Genomic DNA, 19,268 nt, shown 5'->3' with positions numbered 1-19,268 from the left:
TTCCTCATTAAGAACTTATACGCTATGAACACACTGCGTTACTTCCTCGCAGTCCCTCTTCCTGGCGACTGAGCTCTCGGCGACGGCGCCTCTGGTGGAACTTCACGGCCTAGCAGGGCTGCTGCTGTTGCTTTATTTATTTATTAGATTAATAATTTGTATTCTCCAAGAAAATATATGTTCTGAGTGTACTATATTCCTCCCTCGCAGTCCCGCTTCCTGTCAACGGAGCCCTCGGCGACGGCGTCTCAAGTGGAGCTGGATGACCTGGCAGGGCTGCTGCTGTTGCTTTATTTATTTATTAGATTAATAATTTTTATTCTCCAAGAAAATATATGTTCTGAGTGTACTATATTCCTCCCTCGCAGTCCCGCTTCTTGTCAACGGAGCCCTCGGCGACGGCGTCTCAAGTGGAGCTGGATGACCTGGCAGGGCCGCTGCTGCTGCTCGTCGCGGGTGTGGCCGTGGGGCTCGTGCTGGCGCTACTCGAGTGCTGCTATTATGCCACGGCCAGCGCCAACGCTAAGGGCGTGAGTAAAATACACATGAAAATGAGGTTTTTAATGTGAAAACTGATTTTAATATTTTTATTCATTGTAGAAAAATAACACTCACATTTGTTTCGGCTAAGTTTATAGATAATGTAAATACGGGCCATGTGTAAACCAAATAAAGTTCACAAAACAGTTCAATAGGGATGCCTAGAGTACATTTAAAACTGAATCGCTAACGTGGAACAATAATATGAAATTATAGGGAAATAAGACCTGTGTTTATTAATCATACTATATCCCATCTATAGAACTTGAGTTCAATCTCATGGAACATAGTTCCCGCATATCGTTGTTTTTATGATTGAGAATGTAATAATTTGATACTGATTGTGTGACATCACATATTTCAATATAATTTAATAATTACTACATGGGATTCTTACAATAAGGATACTAACATCGGATGTTAATGCGAACTGTTTCCAACCCAGTCGTGAAATTAACATGTATATGGAAATTCAATTCTACTAATCTAAAGAATATGGCAACAGATATATTTAGAATTTTTAATGACATGAATAATCTAATAATATAAGTCACGCTTCTATTATACTAAAATGAACTAAAAATTAAATTAATTATAGGAACATCTAAAATTAAAATTCCTATTTGAATAATTTATAAGCATTTAAGTTTAATTCCTTAATCATGATTAATAAGTCTTTATGTAATAATAATTCCCTATTTAAGAATAATTCTTATTCATTTATTTATGTACATAATTAATAATAACGAAAAATAATTATATTATTTTTATATAATTATATTATTATTGTTATATAATTATATTATTTTTGTTATATAATTATATAAAAAATAATAATAATGTATAATTGTACCAGAGCTCGGTGGGGTCAGAGATGAGTCAGCAGTTCTCGCAGGCCATCACGACGCAGCCCGCTGAACAGCTCCCGCTGTCTCGCCAGCCTAAGGCCTGAACACCGCCAACTACTCCGAGACTTGCGTTAAAATTAATTTAAATTGAAATTAAAAATTTAAAAATAATTCTCCATCAGGCAAATGATGTTGCAAAACTTGTAATCAACGTTAATCGAACGAAATCAATTTGTAATCGACGTTAATCGAACAAAATCAACTTGTAATCAACGTTAATCGAACGAAATCAATTTGTAATCAACGTTATTCCAACAAAATCAACTTGTAATCGACGTTAATCGAACAAATTCATCTTGTTATCGACGTTAATTAATCTTCATTTGCCTGGAGGGAAGGCATTACTCATCACTACATAATGATATATTTTTGACAAGTTTAATCAATTAAACAAGGAAATTGATCAACTTGGTTTATGATAAAATGAGATAAGCTTGTTCCTTTTTTTGATTTTCTGTTTAAAATTACTGTTTGTAGAATTTTTTTTTCTACTTAGTATCCTTAGTATCCTACTGTCCAAAGTAATCAGACGTATTATTTAGGATTACCGTTTCTATTGTGTATTCAATTCTAACTAAGAGCAAAGTTTATGTTTGAAGAATATAGCTAAGTGATCATTGTGCTGGAATAATGACGAATTTAATTTCATGCGAGTACACGATACAATTACCATGAATGTACCGTGCATATCTTGTCTAACAATAAAGCAGAGTACAGTTATCCATGTGCGCGTTTGATTCTAACCAAATTCATGTAGTGCGAAGAAGAATTCAATCCATTGCTGCAGCGTAGAGCTATTTTATCGATGGAATGAGATACATAAAAAGTTTTTATTTTTTAATCAATGTCTTAATCAATCTTTATTTATAAACCAATTTTAGGATATTATTTCGGAAAACGTGTCGTTTTCCCCTTAGACGTCGTTTACGAGAGCCAAAATTGTTAGAATTATAGTTAAGAAAGTGCGAGCACTCTTGATACAATTTGACTATAGAACTTGTATGAACTGAGTTGATTAGTATTGATTAGTATATGGGCTTAGTATTTGTTATAGTTTAAGTCTCAAAACACAATAATGTGGTTGATTGAAGTTAAATCTTGGCCCTGAATTGACAATCAACTGAACTGAGATTAAGCTTGACCATATCTAATCCATGTTAATTAGGCTGATTCAGGTTTACAAAACTAGAAACAATGAATTGATTTCTAGAACTTGTTTACGGATTAAAACAGATTCGAGAGTTAAATAAAAACGTTGGTCATTAACTAAAACTTTTAAATACCTTAATCAAAGCACGGAGGGAAGTAAAACAAACAAGTTTGCACGTATTTATTACTTAGAGGAGAAAAAAAATTTTGTTCGCTAATTTCAGTTTCAAAAAGAGCTCTAATTTGATTCGAAACTTGTTGGATGAAGCAAAATAGGAAATTTTAACAGTTATTCTTACTGATATATTTGTTAAAACTAAGGAATACATTAGGCTTTTGAAGCCTATACGAGTCTTCCATCTTTCAAGCACGATTTGTAGTCACGCAAGATTTGGAGTCAAGCTAGATTCTTCGTCAAGCATGATATGGATTGAATAAAAATTAGCGCACTATCAATAATCGAGAGTACAATTAATCAAAAGTTCTGAATGAGCAGAATAAAGAGATTTCATAAGTTTAATATTTGGATTGCAGTTACGGGCTCAGATGTTGAATCTTGATAAAATTTTGATTGATTCAATGGTTGCAATACAACAACAAACTAAGCCAATTCCAATAATCTATGGGGTCTCGACAACTGAAATTTGAAGAGTTGGGTGTCGATGTGAATCAAAAAGTCATATTATTATCTGTAATAAAAAATGTTATCAGAAATTTACAAAAGACTAATGAAAGTTTAGCCATTTGTACAAAATGTTAACACTACCGGCCGCGTCATATACTACAATCAGATGCTTAAACACCAAAATTCATAAAAAAATTAAGAGATTCGATCATCAGCACCAACAATGGAATTAGTTTCGATATAAAAAATTAATTTTGAAGTTACATGGATGTCATTCTCTCCCTTCATGGCAATTCAGAGGCTACACTCCTCTCAACATCAAGTTTACAAAGTCACTGGGTAATCTTGATCAATGCGACAAACTTCCAATGCTGTCAATATACACCGGGAAATAGTTACCGATATTAAAGTGGTTCATGCTAATGAAAAGTTGCTCAGGATTCTCATTCCATGGCATTGCTGAAGCTGCAATCTAATCATCAACTTTAGTAAAGTTATGTGCAAACTCGGCACACTTTATTTCGATGCTGTCAATATCCTCCGCAAAATTTATCCCATCATAGAAGTGGTCCGTGCTACTGAAAACTCGAGCAGGATTCTCCCTTCATAGCGATGCTGAGGTTACGTTCCCGGTAGCCCGCTCCTCTCTGGGACCTCTCCATGGTCCTTTTCTGGAACTTGCCCTTGTGCAGCAGTCCGTCCGTGCACGCCCTTGTCCTGAAGGGAGTTGCTGGCAACACCTCCCCCTCCTCCGGCGACAGCTTCGTCCGACCACCGCTGCCGCGGTCGTCGCCGTGGGACGATTTACAGAACCGGAAGTTGGTGAGTGAGTCCAGGAGATTGTCAAGACCGTCTGGCGAGGTAATGAGTCTCTGGGTCTCCACCATCCTCAACTATTGCTTATAAAATTTTAACTATCAATATTTTTTCATTATATTTTCTTCAATCTATACGACTTTGATGCTAATCTATGCATGATATACTGATCATAAATAATCGAAATTTTGCCCTTGTATCATATATTATTGATTAGCTAAGAAACTCGAAACTATTTATTATGTAAAATATAGCTAAAAAGTATATAATTCTGCTTGTAGATTTGCTGGCTGCCATGTAAAAGTTTATTGCACATAACCATTATAAACAAAAATCATATAATAGAATTGTTGAGATATGTAGACTATACAATAAAAATTTGAGTGCTTTTACACGGAATATGCATGATATGCAGTGTGTGAATGGAAAATTAAATTTAATAAATTCTATAAAATCTGCAGATGTCAAGGCGATACTAATAAACTAATCTGATCATGCATAACATGCGACAACATTAAAATGAACAGTAATGTTGATCTTTATACCAACGCCATGCAAGTCAACATGATTAAAAAACGATACGACATACGAGAATCTTTGCCCCAAACTGAAGACGTCCACTGCGTTTTCCAGACCGATCTGGGATCGTCAGTAGCATCAAATTTTTCAGGTAGGCTTTCATCCTGTCATCACGCTGATACGAGTTTTGTCTTGATACTTTGAGTGAAAACCGCTAGTAATTCTGCTGAATTGGCTAATTTTCAGGTAGTTTTAGCATTCAGTTTTATTGATATTGCTTATTGCTAATAAATTCTAAAACGTAGAAATTCGTCACAAGGCAATGATAGTCTATCTAATATATACTACTTGGAACGATTGCGCAGAATAGTCTAGTAAAATATGTATTCAACATGTATTTATCCAGTGCAAAACTTATTTCTATTCTGTGCACAACATTTGAAGTTATAATTAATCGCCGTGAGAATTTTGTAAATTTTCTTCAATTCAACCTTATAACGCTGAATAACGGCTTGCGTAATTTTACATTTGATGAAACGAAACAAAACTCTTAAGATATTTTAATCACATGAGGAGATTTGAGTCAGAACGAAAATCAAACGCATAACAGACTTCAAGAAACAAAACTTTTAGTAACAGCAATTTTGCCTTTTAAACTGAACATAAAAAGCCATTTGACTTCGCCATGAACAGAACAGAAGAAATTGGCCGCTATGTGTTCTTATGCCGTTACGTGTACTTAGGTCGCTACAAGTACTTAAAAGTGGTTATGCGTAATTAAGCCGCTACATGTACTTAGGCCGCAGTGTGTAGTTAAGCCGCCATTTGTAGTTAGGCCGCTATGTGTAGTTAGGCCACCATGTGTAGTTCGGCCGCTATATGTAGTTAGGCAACTATGTGAACTTAACCGACTTATGACTTAACTTAACCGTGGCCTAAGAGACCCTACTCTGGTAACGAGATTTATAGTCATTAAACAAGAGAATAAGCATGAATTCTTCAAATCCTTCGAAATTTTTTATAGTAAATAACATTTCGAGGTTCATCGCCCTTATCAACTAGATTCACGCAGGGACAATATAGAGAAAAAAAATGAAATGCAGGGATAACATAGAGAAAAAAGTAGGACAGGGTATGACACGTCGTGCAGGACACACGTCATGCAGGACACACGTCATGCAGGACACACGTCATGCAAGACACACGTCATGCAGGACACACGTCGTGCAGGACACACGTCGTGCAGGACACACGTCATGCAGGACACACGTCATGCAGGACACACGTCATGCAGGACGCACGTCGTGCAGGACACACGTCGTGCAGGACACACGTCATGCAGGACACACGTCGTGCAGGACACACGTCATGCAGGACACACGTCGTGCAGGACACACGTCGTGCAGGACACACGTCAGACGGGGTGTGTGCGGGAGCGCAGGGATGCTGGTCGACGAGGGCTCGGCAGCGCTCTCGTTACCCTTGGCGTTCCTGAGGGGAAAGTTTTTAATTGTTGCTCAATACAAAATACGTCCAAATGAATACAGAGAATTTGCAATTAAAATTATTCCGCTGCTTTCTGAAATAAGGGATATAAATTTAAATAAAGAACAGTTAAAGTCATTCCGTTTTTACAGGAAAAATATGCGAATATGACTAAAAATCTATTAAATGTGCAATGAAAAAATTTTCCATTGCTGACTTTAAATTTAGTGAATGTTTATTCACTAAGTTCAAAAGAATATCAAAATTATTCCCTTGCATAATAAACGAATTCGTGAGCATGGCTCAAAATATGGAGAATGTGACATTAAAACTCTTCCATTGTACATCAAACAACAAGAAGCCGCAACTTCAACGTCCAGAAATAAAAAATGTTGTAGGAAATAAGTTAAATTATTTGTGAACAATCAACATAGCAACCCTCGTTTACATTGATGCAGGAACACATTAAACAAACGGGCTCACCTACATATTTGTTCACGATCATTCGGTTTCTTGAAGGATACAATAATAGTGCTTTACTCAAAATTTTGTAGAAAATTCAAGTCTGAATTTACCATATAAAGACGCAGGAGGGAATAAACTTAAACACACGGACGCATCTCCAAACATTTAACACGAAATAAATTTATGATGAGGTATAGTTCTATTTACCACGACTGACTTGTAACATTTAGTGATAACGGAGATATTCAGGCAGCTAAATTGTGAACAATTAAAATGCACATTGACGATCAGAGTACAAATACAATGGAGATTTTGATGATCAAAGTACGAGTGAAAAGATGGTTATGATAAAATTACATGTACACTGATTGTTATTGTGTCAAAGTAGTATTAGTAGTGTGTCAGTGTACAGTGACGAAATGAGAGTTATAACTGATGGTGTTAAAGTTGCAGAGTGACGTTATTAATGGAATAGTTACCGAGATGATAAAGACGTTACTAATAGTGTAATATTTACAGAGATGAGAGTGACGTTACAAATGGAAAAGTAACCGAGATGAGAGAGACGTTATACTAATGATGCATTAGTTACCGTGACGAGAGACGTTATCAATGGTGTATTAGTTACCGAGATGAGAGAGATGTTACTAATGGAATAGTTACCGAGATAATAGCAACGTTACTAATGGAATAGTTACCGAGATAATAGCAACGTTACTAATGGAATAGTTACCGAGATGAGAGACATGCGTGGTGACGCGCCCGACGTCGCTGAGAGGATCGTGTACCTCAGAAGCAGCGCGCCGTAGCCGCGGCGTCTTGTGTTCCTGACGCACGAGTCTGATGGCGTTCGTGAACACCTCCTGCACCTGGGAAATATCATGCATGGGTCATACTTTCAAAACTCGCTAAGTGAACGTAAATACTTACGCTCTATTTCCTTGTCTATGATTGGTGGATTTTGCTTGAAAGGCCGTCAATGATTGGCTGATGAACTTACGGTCTCTTAACTATTTTTTGAAAGTATAGGCCCTGTACTTGCATGGATGTGCGAGGCTGCAATCTACAGGCTAATTTATTTACGTGTATTTTGCTATGACTTTTATAAAGACTAAGATTTTAATTTTTTCGTCTTAGATTTTCAGATTTTCATGAGTATCAGTCCTTAAAATTTTGAATCAATTTCACTCAAACTAATTTATTTTATGATATTATTTGCTTTTTTGTAATTTTTTTCACGAGTATTTATGAAAGCTTGAATAAGTAGTTTTGATTTTCTATATTAGAGCCTACACAATTAACGATAATAGCTGTAATTTTCTCATATTACTGTTTTCTTGCGGTTTCATTTATTCTCTTTACACTCATTTATTCTGTATACGTCCATATGACATCAACAATAAACTATCTATTCCGCACATATCATTTATCCCACTAATTTAAAACACTTTATTTTATTTCATACATTTATTTTTTTTTTTGTTTTTGCTCGTATTGCTCAAAATTTCCTTATGCTTCTGTCTTTTGACAACAGCTGCTTGCCTTTACTATAGATATGAGTTAACATCATGACGGATTTCCTTGATGATTTCCAATATTCCTCCCTGTACCACTAATAATATTTAATATGTTATTTTTAATGTAGTGCCCGTAGCAATAAAATTATCTGTTGCAGGCAATAGCCTTCTAATCATGAATTCATAATCCAAACAACGGCAGATTTAATTTTGTAGATCATCTTGATCAGAAAATAATTCATTTCTTGAAACTGCGAGTAATCTATTCAACTATTACCGGTTTCAACAACCATGAGTGATCGCTTCCTTCAATTTTTATTCAAGTCAATTTCAAGTCAGTTAATCATCATCAAAAGCATTATAAATTGTCCGCTATGTTTATTCTCATGTATTTGAACAGAAAAGACTGAAGATTGTATAAGTTTTCAAACGATTGAACGATTCATGAAAAGACAGTTTCTCAGCTAGTTCGCAAAATTATTCTCAATTATTGTAGCAAAAATTATGAGATGAATGCAAATCGATGAATGAGCATACACTTAGATCAGGTTCTACTGTACATTGAAGAAGGTTAGCTCGTAGCCAAAGTTGCATGACATTATTTAGAACCTAACCTATTTGCTCATTTTGCAAAATTATAGGATTTCGCGAAACCTGAGCGAATCTAGATATATAGGCGATGTTTCTACGACATTATCTATAACCCAAGTTCTTATCAAGAACCTAATCTTAAATACATGAAAAGGCTAGGGAGAAAATGTAACCTAGGCTACGGTTTTGGACACAGGTTACGGTCTCGGTAAACTAACACAGGAGATTATCTAATATCTATTATCGTAGATCATGTTCCATTAAATGAAACATATAATAATTTAATGATAAACTAACCTCATCAATGCTCTCCCGAGCAGAGATCTCGTGAAAGGCCCTGCAGCCGATGTCCCGGGAGCGCCGTATCCCTTCGTCTGTAGTCACCATGCGGTCGCCGGGCAAGTCCTTCTTGTTCGCAACCAGCAACACTGGCGCTTCTTCTCTCGGGTCCTGGCGACGAAATATACTTATGCTAGAACTGACTTATTATCTATATGGGATTGATATAAACAAGTTACAATAATGTATGCCTGATATAAATAATATAATATTAGTTTAAGACGGCAGAATTTGTTCCTTGAGGCAGGCAAGTTTGAAAGACGACTACAGGTCAGGACAGTGATGTAAGTGGGTCAGGTCAGTGATGTAAGTGGGTCAAGTCAGTGATGTAAATAGGGAATTTAGGTGTCGAGCTACGTTCAAAATCACAGCTTTTAAACGTAATAAACCATACAAAGAGCAAAAAAAATCTGCTCTGTACGGTGAAATAGAATGCATAACTGTAAATCAAATAACAGGTAAAGTAGATGACCAATTGTATACCTTGGTGGCATTACCGGTGATCTTACGACGTCTTTTGTTATAATTGATGAGGAACTTAGCACGACTGCAGTCGTCGAAGCTGCATCGATCTGTCACCGAGTACACGAGAAGGAACACGTCCGCCCACCGAATATTGGCTTCGTGACGGTCTCCATCCTGAAATTAAAAGTTATTTTAATTTTATTTTTATTATTTTTCCCTCATTGGTCTATTTTGCTGTACCCACAATTCGCCAATCTAAAACATCGCCAGCTGTGAAAAATTTATTTATCATCGCTAGAAGTAATCTAAATATTTGGTGTAAAATCCGTAGATTAAATTTTCATTTTACAACGTCGCCAGTCCGTTCGTGCGATATTTATGCCGGTGATGATTCCCTTATCAAAAAAACATTCACTTTTAATAAAGATCATCAGCAATTGATCATGCGGTTATTAATTAATCATGGAAATATACTTTTATAGGATTCAAATCCTTCCTGTGAATAAAAGATCAATAAACAAGCCTATTTTAGTAAATAAGCATTTAAACTTGGACCTCGGTTTTCAAAAATTAAAATAATTAAATTACAGTTATTGACATTATTACTATTATTATTGCTTACTGTGAAATATCCACGAAATGCTATAATAAAGAACTTTCAAAGACTGAAGAATGATAAAAGCTATGCAAAAAGAAAGTGCCAATTTTTTCAGAGAGCATTAACAAATCAATCTACTCTTAATGTATTTTGAAATACGAAACTTTGAAATGCGAAACTAGCACCTAAGTTAAATCGTGACAGCTTACTCTGAGTTTATTAACAAATCAATGCAGAAGGCCTGGCGACCATCAAAGAGATTAGAGCAGCCGAGGGCTGACCCAGTTAATGGGAGACCCACTTAATATTCTTGTAAACAGGAAATCCAGATGGCAATTATCGAATTAGGCGAAAATACGGCAAAATAAAGCAATTAGCGAGTGCTACATCGCAATCATGAAGTGCAGATAACAGGAGTTTAGTTGTGAATATGAAAATAGGGCGAAATAAAGCAATTAGCGAGTGCGACACGCAATCATAAAGTGCAGATAACAGGACACTAGCTGTGAATATTTTGGTCGCTGTTGTTAATGGAAATAAGCGCGTTGAAAAATTAATAATTATTCTAATAGATACTAATTATTAAAATCTTAATTTTAGGCTGCTCTTGTTGCCGCTCGTGACAGAATTAACTTTCAGTGGCGAGAGTTCAGTGGCGAGTCATGAAGTCACGAAGACTTGGCCTATCATAATAATATGCGTTTAAAATTACTTTTAAAAGACAACACTTCCAAAGAATCCAGTATCTTCAATCTTAGAGATGTACAATGAATTTCTCATCTAATTTCCAAAAATTAAAAAAATTAACTTTTCAATATTTTAATATATATAATTTTTTTAATATATAAATTTTTTCAAAATTATTTATTCTGTTAATTAATTCATGCATTGCCTCTGATTTCACACAAGTGTGCAAAATTTCAGATCAATTAAACAGATAAAAGTGTGTCAAATATCAGTTATAAGATTTGGAGCTGACAAAATTATTTTTTCAATTTTTTTAATTTGAAATTTTTTTTTTAATTTTCAAAATATTTTATTTTGACATTTGATTCATGCATTGTCTCTAACTTTACACAAGTGTGCAAAATTTCAGATCGATAGGATAAGTAGAAATGTATTAAATTTCGATTACAAGATTTGTAACAGACAGACAGACAGACAAACAGACAAGAAGTGAAGTTAAAGAGAAGTGTTGTAAAAAGTTATGTTTCATTAAAATATCTGTAATTTTTAGCAAATTATTACAGGGAACTTTCATCATGCAAGTAACTTTTTATTCATCTGTTATTTGAATAAAATTACTGTTTTGAACAAAAACGACTCATCATCATTTATATATAAACAGACCGAATAATGAATGTCTCCTTCATCTTGTATTTCGATTACAATGAAAACATTTTTATTTCACTACTGATAGTACATATTTTCACAATGAATGGAATATTTTAATGAATGCCTGCCTGATATCTTCTATTTGTTTCCGAATTGACCCAACAGCGCTCGAAGTCCACCAACGATTTACTTAATTAATTAATATTCAGAGAATTAAGAAGCACTTTCCCCGAATAGTGATGTACTTTCAGTCCTTATGTGGGTCATTTTCACTCATGTTGGACAGCCAAAGCGGTATAGCAGCGTCCACTCGCAGCTCGTTCTGCTGTAAGGAAGTGTGTTACTATTTAGACAATATTCCCCATTTATTTTTATGAGTGTACGTCGTGTCAAGATTAAAGGTACAAAATTTCTGATATTTCTCAATTCCTCATAGGTATAAATCGCTTCCAGTGTGGCTAATGTTTGAAATGAGAGATAAGCTTTGGCCATGAATGTGTAAAAATCATTCGTATGCGTGGCTGAGGCAGCTAAAATGCTGGTAGTGCGATAAAATGAGTATCCGATTGTTCCAAGTCAAGAAGTAACGGTAAAAATATAACTCAGTGCTCACTGCAGTGAGTGACAGAGAGCGCATTTTCTCGTCGACGAAAACGTGAAGTCACGGACGGACGGACACGACGAGCACAATAGTGCATTTTTCCCATAAATGAGAAAATGCGCTAAAAAGCGTAAAACATAGGGAAGAGAAATCAACCCAAATTACTTCCTAAAGGCATTCCGAATCTCTCCATATAGATGTGTTATATGTTATATATTTCTGATATTGATATATCATAGGTTAAAATTACGTTTTCTTATGGAAGTGTTATAGATAAAAATTGTGCGTCTTAGATTATCAGATAAAGTTATAAGGTATGTTGCAGTTGTCCTTTTGATCAACACCTTCAGTCCTTCACCAATGATACTGTACTTCACAGCAGTCCAATTACGTATTTATGTGTAGGTACGTAGTAGGTACGTAGTAGGTACGTAGTAGGTACGTAGTATGTACGTAGTAGGTACGTAGTAGGTACGTAGTAGGTACGCATATAACTACGTGTGCGTGTTAGGTTCGTATGCATACTAAGGTATGCATGGCTACTAGTACGTGTAGGTAGGCAAAGAACTGAAAAAAGTTTACGTGCTTAGGTATATATGCGTATCGGCACGTGTAGAAGGTGTGTAGTCACGTGTTGTTGTTGTTGTGGTTCCCCGGTCTCAATTTTGCAGGAGACTCCAGTCACGTGTAGAATGCGTGTGCGCACATGTAGGCACGTGTAGAATGCGTGTATGCACGTGTAGGCAAGTGTAAGCACGTGTATAATACATACGTGTAGGCACGTGTAGAATGCGTGTAGGCAAGTGTAGGCAAGTGTAAGCACGTGTAGAATGCGTGTAGGCACGTGTAGGCAAGTGTAAGCAAGTGTAGAATGCGTGTAGGCACGCGTAGGCAAGTGTAAGCACTGTAGAATGCGTGTAGAATGTATCCTCACCGCACATGAGAACTTTAGCGGCAAAGTTTTATTTATTTTTCAAATTACTCGGCCAGTTTCTGCCACTGCCACTACTTCTAACGATTCAGTTACAGTTATTGTAATGAATTTCAAATTTTCAATATATGAGGTCAATTTGATACTGATCTTAATTTCTTGTCTTGACTTGCTTTGATGAAATTCACAGCTCTTTTGCACTGCAGGTAATTTTTCCGAATTCGGCCTTTTTTTATTTCGGTTTTCTTCCCCTGAATTGCAAGAACGCGTGATAAATAGAGACTTGCACAATACTTGGTACTGCTCTTAAGTGGCATGACTTCTTCATATATAAGAGATAAAAGTAAAACGATAATTCCCGCAAAAGAAATTTCTTAGAATATTATAAGCTAGGAACAGTATAATTTATTTTATGGTCTATGCATACATTGAGAATTTAAACCAGAACAAATGTAATTAAAGAAGTTTTTACTTATATAACTGTTTACAAATTGAAACTAACGTTTCAAGCGCGTCAAGCTCTCATAAAATTCTCGTTTTTGTTATGTCAATCATCAGAGCGCATATAATATTCTGACCAAATTAAGTGAAGCTTACTTAAATGTTACTCTTAAACTTAAACTTAAATGTTACTCTTAAACTCTTATGTTACTCTTAAACTTAAAATGTTTACAAGCCTTATGGGCTCAATAAGGCAATTTCAGTTCATAACTCAGGACCTCATGTGAACACTTGAGCTCAGAGTATAGGAGCTGTTGACCAACCAACACCCGGCGCCTGGAGTGAGCGATAGCGGCGTAGCGCTACAAGCTTGGCGTTATTATAGCCTGCTTTATGATCAAACTGTAACACTCGTTCCCAATCATCACAATGCGTACTAATTGGTCATACGAAAATGCTCAACACTTTGTCTACGGAAGGTATCTCGCATTACCCTTGGCCTCCAGATACGTTCAAGTTAATCGAACACAAACGAGTAACCTTTTATCTCTGGTAACTATCGTTACTTGGCCTCCAGATACGCCCAATATTAATCCTGATACGAAAGATTAACCGTTAGCCTTTGGAGACAACTCTAGTTACCAGGCCTTCAGTTACGAATAGCTCTATAGACAATTAATGCAATTATAGGTAACGGCAAAGAAGGAGAAAAGGTATCAATATCATAAATATATTGTGCATCACCAAACAATGCAATACGCAAGTAATAATAATAATTTTACTCTTCAATTGAAACAAGGACGTTCCACTCAAAAATTTTATTATAACTTCTTTCATATTCCGATAGATTTTTCTAGAGTCCGGATTAGTGTTCTCTTAAAATTTTTAATGATCAGTGTTAAACATGGTCAGTACGGTAACATGCTGTGACCATAAACAACCCTGAAAAGCAATAGCTGCATTAGTTGATTCTTGGAAAACTTAAAAAATCGCTAGAACTTCGAGAGCTATAAATAGAAAAATTGAAAAATGATTTTACATTTCTGCCAACAGTTCAAATAGTCCCTAGAAACACGCAAAGAATGCTCATGAGTGGGTCACCCTGACACAGTTTAGCAAGGTAAAGGGCCGGATCAGTGTTCGCTCTCTGCTCTTGCAATGGGTAATATATAGTGTGATCATATTTGATGAATATACAAAATATTTCTTATGTGCGGAAGTTCTCAGTGATGGTTGACCAGCCTATACGCTCAGAAGAAGAAATTAATGGGTCAGATCGACCAAATAGTGACACACTTTCTGCATGTAGTTCTGATATATATGTCTTTTGGCCCGGTCACACTGGGTTAGAATTACCGACACAGAGGCGAAGACTGCATTGTAATTCAAGGAAAAGTCACACTCATGTCCCCGAGCGTAGACTACGTATAGCAGCGCTAGGACGGTAGACTGCGTATAGCAGCGCTAGGACGGTAGACTACGTATAGCAGCGCTAGGACGGTAGACTACCTATAGCAGCGCTAGGACGGTAGACTACCTATAGCAGCGCTAGGACGGTTGACTGCGTATAGCAGCTGGACGGTAGACTACGTATAGCAGCGCTAGGACGGTAGACTACGTATAGCAGCGCTAGGACGGTAGACTACGTATAGCAGCGCTAGGACGGTAGACCACGCTAGGACGGCTTCTTTAAACAGTTTGCACAGGGATCGCTGCGCAGGTTCAAGCGTGAAGGTTATGTATGATGCATACATTCCTGACCTTTCGAAGAACAGCATTCATTCATCAATGGAAATCACACATTCATCAATGAAAAGCATGCATTCATTAATAAAGAGAATACATTTATTAATGAACAGCATGCATTCATTGCATCCATTTTATGCCCCCAATTTATTCATTTATTTCTTTTTATTTTGCGCAGTATGTAAAGAAGTTTTGCCACCCGAAATTTCGTATATTTTCTTTGGCGCTAAAACCTGATCAAAACTAACGATCTGTTCATTTGCACAGAGTTGCAGCTTTTAAGGCGCTTATAAATACTATTGGCCTCAAGGCTCATTTTAACGATTCGCGGAATCAAACCTAAACTATTAAATACTGTCTGAAAAAGCAAAGTTCGATTTCATCGTATTTTACGTGTTCCAAATTGTACTGAATATAAATCTAATCAATGCAATCACTTAAGCAAGTAATTCCGATATACTTTTGATTCGATAAATAGCACACTCACATCTAGCATTGCAAATCAAACTTATTTTACACGTGTCTTAAAAATACATATTATTCACACCGAGCAGCATATTCACACCGAGCAGCATCACAAGCAAGTGTAGACGTGGAAAAAATCGCTGCACTTAATAAAAAGTCACTGCATTCAATAAAAAATCGCTGCACTCCATGAAAAAATCACTGCACTCAATAAAAAATCAATGCACACAATAAAAAATAACTGCACTCAATAAAAAATCACTGCACTCAATAAAAAGTCATTTCATACAACAAAAAAATCAGTTCACTCATAAAAAATCAGTGACTCAATAAAAAAAATACATAGTATTCAACAAAAAATCACTGCTTAATGAAAAAAATCACTGCACGCAATAAAAAATGACTGCACTCAATAAAAAATCACTGCACTCAATGAAAAAAATCACTGCCTTCAATAAAAAATCACTGCACTCAATGAAAAAATCGCTGCACTCATCCCAATTCTGATTAATTTGTCGCTGCTCACAGCGAACAAATCCCAATGAAGGCTATATAAAAAGATTTGTACAAGGCAGTGAAATGCAGCCCCTGAGAAGATGTAGCCTATTGCAGCGCGCCTGCCTCTGTTTCTCACATCGCATACCGTCAGGAGTCAGGAGCATAAACACATTCAGGAGTTCTTGAATGCCTCGCCAATGGTGTTGAGGGCAAGCGGTGCAGGGCACGGCTATGTTTACTGCAATGCTTCCCAAACTGAGGGTAGATTACCCTCGGAGTGTGGGAGAGGGGAGGGGAGGAATATCTCCTCAATGAAGGTGTGGATGAAGTGAGGTGAGGGTATGAGTGAAATGGATTGAGGGTTTGGTTGAAATGAAAATTAGGTGAAAATGTATTTAATTTTTCAATAGATTTAAATACGTGGTATGTTCAAACGGTATGTTCACAATGTTGTATGAAGGACTATATTGTGGCTCACTAAACTGAACGGGTAATGCGAGGGAGCCACATGATTTTCGGGCAAGGGAGGGGGAATGTCAAATGATGATTTTTAAAATAATACCTTTGCATGCGCCAATTGCAGCCAATTAAGGCTTTTAATATATTACGTTGGCATGTGCCAATTGCAGCAAATTAAGAGCTGAAATTTTGTAACAACTTTTGTGAGTTCAAGGAGGCTATAACCCGTTGTCGAATTTCCAGTGAACTGGTAAGATTTAACCTTCAAATTCGTAAATAAGTTAAACGCTCCAATTTAGAGCAATTTGTTATGTGCATTTAAACAAATTGACTTCAATAACTACCTCTACATTAATTAATTTATATACAATTAATAGATGGCACGAAAATAAATGACAATGGATGTTGTAACTCACAAAATGTTCACGCTGTAGCGGCTCTTATCAAATATAAGAAGTATTACATCGACTAAAGCAAAATATTCTTAGTTTGTAACTCAAATATTTGTTTAATATTTCTTTTTAGCTTTAGTTGCCTTTAACGTCGGTAAATTGAATCAACTGGCCAAATTTTGTAGTGGAAAATAAAGCTTACCAACGGAGATATAATTTACTATCCCATGCAGTTACCTGATTGGCGTGTAAGCTGTTAGGAAAAAATCTATACATAATAGTGCCCAATCAGCGTTTCTTTCTGGACATAAATACAATTTACTATACATAATAATGCCGAACAAACGTTTCTTTATAGACATAAATACAATTTACCATACATAATAATGCCAATAAGCGTTTCTTCATACACATAAATGCAATTTACCATACATAATAGTGCCAATAAGCGTTTCTTCATAGACATAAATACAATTTACTATACATAATAATGCCAATAAGCGTTTCTTTATAGACATAAATGCAAATTAATCCCTTACCTTTTCATCGCCAGCAGAATCCAGTATTTCGAGCGTGACTTGCGAGGACGCGAAGTCTGCGGTGTGTTGGTAGAGGTGCTCCTGATGAGCGGAGTACTCACCGATGAAGCGACGTGTCAGGTACCTCACAACCAGCGCTGTAAACAACAACCATGAGTCAGGTACCTCACAACCAGCGCTGTAAACAACAACCATGAGTCAGGTACCTCACAACCAGCGCTGTAAACAACAACCATGAGTCAGGTACCTCACAACCAGCGCTGTAAACAACAACCATCGACGTGTTGTTGTTAGTTACAATAACAGTTCAACTAATAATATATGAATGCGATGAATCTCGCTGAATTTCAATGCATTATATAGTTCGATGTTTCATAGAACATTTCATAGTTTCAATGTTACATTTCTTAATTTCAATGTAGTCACAGTTTCATGACAAATATAGGGCACTGTATGTAATGAAATATCAAATTTAATTGCGTATTTTAAAGTGAAATATGCCAGCTGCCTTCTAAGAAGTTGGAAAAGTTCAAATTTGGAAAACAGAATATGAATGCAGTGCTTGCAAAAGGGTTAAATTTTTTTTTCAATCCATCAATAAATAGAGAAATAATAAATAGCCAAGAGAAGAATAAAGTTTTGCGCGACGATAGGAATTTTTCTCGACAGGAGTTTGATGTTAGCCAGCATTCCAACCTTCACAGCTTGTAGAGTAAGCGAACACAACTGATCATAACATTCGCAAGCAAAAATAACATTCAACTGATACAAAAATATGGAATGTGACAATTCAATAGCAATGGTGATTTAGCAAAGATAAGAACTAGGAAATGATGAATTCTTAATCACATAGATTGCCTTAATCAGATGCGAAACAAGTGGATGATAAACTTTATTAGCCATAATGACACATAAAAATTACCTAAATAAGTGACGTTTATCTCAAAAGTATTCCTAAAGATGACACAAATCTTAATAGAAACTAATGAAATAATTTTTAATTTGTCACCTGATTTTCCGACGCCGCTCTGCCCCAGTACCAGCATCCTGACAGGACGCGCTCTGTACAGACCGCTGAGCTTCGTGAGCGCTGTTAACGATCCTCCTTTGGGAGACGACATAGAGCCAACGCTCAAATCGTAAAACTACAATAAACTTTGAAGATAATGACGTAAAATGCACACAAATATGTAATGTACGTGTGAAAAAATTCCTTCCAGAGTTTGACGAAGTCTTTGGCAGATGCGGAAGCGTCTGGTTCACAATGTTCGTCTCAACATTCGTATAAAAAATCATCCATGGAATAAATCACTCAATCCGAAAATTATTATTAAAAGGAATATTCCCATATGTTGTTTATAATAACTTCATCACCAAGAAGTGTATTTTGAATGAAGAACACGGGAAATAAGTTTAGTGTAAACCGTCGATCACTTTTGATCCTAAAGCAACATAACATTTTCAGTTTTCAATAGCACACGCATTCTGTTGATGGCATGGAAACACAGAATGAGCAAAACGATTGCCAAAGAAACTACACCAAATTAATTTACGGGGTTTTTATGTTCGGTAAATTTTCATATTGATCCACCGACAATTTTCAGTGGATTAGCTTGAAAACTTTTGGTACCTTTTATGGAAATCATATATCAATTTTATACGTACACGTACAACGCTTATGGAAAATTATGCATTTCAGTCATCAACGAATTCCATAATTTGATTTTGATATACTACATCAGCTGGAACTAAAATACTTTCTGTAATAAAAGATGGAGGTTCGTCACACAATTAGGGATCTCAGACTTTCAAATTAATTTTTACTCTAAATATAAAAACTCTAC

At 36.0% G+C, this 19,268-nt stretch overlaps 2 protein-coding genes across 3 annotated transcripts in view; one reads left to right on the top strand and one right to left on the bottom strand.

Annotated features, from left to right (window-relative positions):
• LOC108681366 (glutamate receptor U1-like) overlaps positions 1 to 1,697 on the top strand; it is a 30,584-nt gene extending 28,887 nt beyond the window's left edge. The window contains exons 17-19 of one of the 2 annotated variants that reach the window (XM_018170384.2): positions 211 to 274; positions 433 to 530; positions 1,397 to 1,697. In XM_018170384.2, coding sequence (XP_018025873.1) covers positions 211 to 274; positions 433 to 530; positions 1,397 to 1,492 — 258 coding nt within the window. In that variant the 3' untranslated portion in view covers positions 1,493 to 1,697. Of the gene's footprint in view, positions 1 to 210; positions 275 to 368; positions 531 to 1,396 lie in introns of both variants that reach the window. The other variant, XM_018170383.2, reaches the window with a different exon arrangement.
• Positions 1,698 to 2,995: 1,298 nt separating this feature from the next.
• Positions 2,996 to 19,042, bottom strand: LOC108681362 (ras-related and estrogen-regulated growth inhibitor). The gene is made up of 6 exons (XM_018170379.2): positions 18,434 to 19,042; positions 17,425 to 17,561; positions 9,438 to 9,593; positions 8,913 to 9,065; positions 7,241 to 7,376; positions 2,996 to 4,075 (listed from the first exon to the last, which is right to left on the bottom strand). The coding sequence occupies exons 1-6, from the start codon at positions 18,543 to 18,545 to the stop codon at positions 3,798 to 3,800; spliced, it is 972 nt and encodes a 323-aa protein (XP_018025868.1). The 5' UTR covers positions 18,546 to 19,042; the 3' UTR covers positions 2,996 to 3,797.
• Positions 19,043 to 19,268: the final 226 nt, after the last annotated feature.

This window comes from Hyalella azteca, unplaced genomic scaffold, assembly GCF_000764305.2.
Source record: "Hyalella azteca isolate HAZT.00-mixed unplaced genomic scaffold, Hazt_2.0.2 contig16063, whole genome shotgun sequence".
Taxonomy (NCBI): domain Eukaryota; kingdom Metazoa; phylum Arthropoda; class Malacostraca; order Amphipoda; family Hyalellidae; genus Hyalella; species Hyalella azteca.
This window is presented reverse-complemented; position numbering and strand designations above follow the sequence as displayed.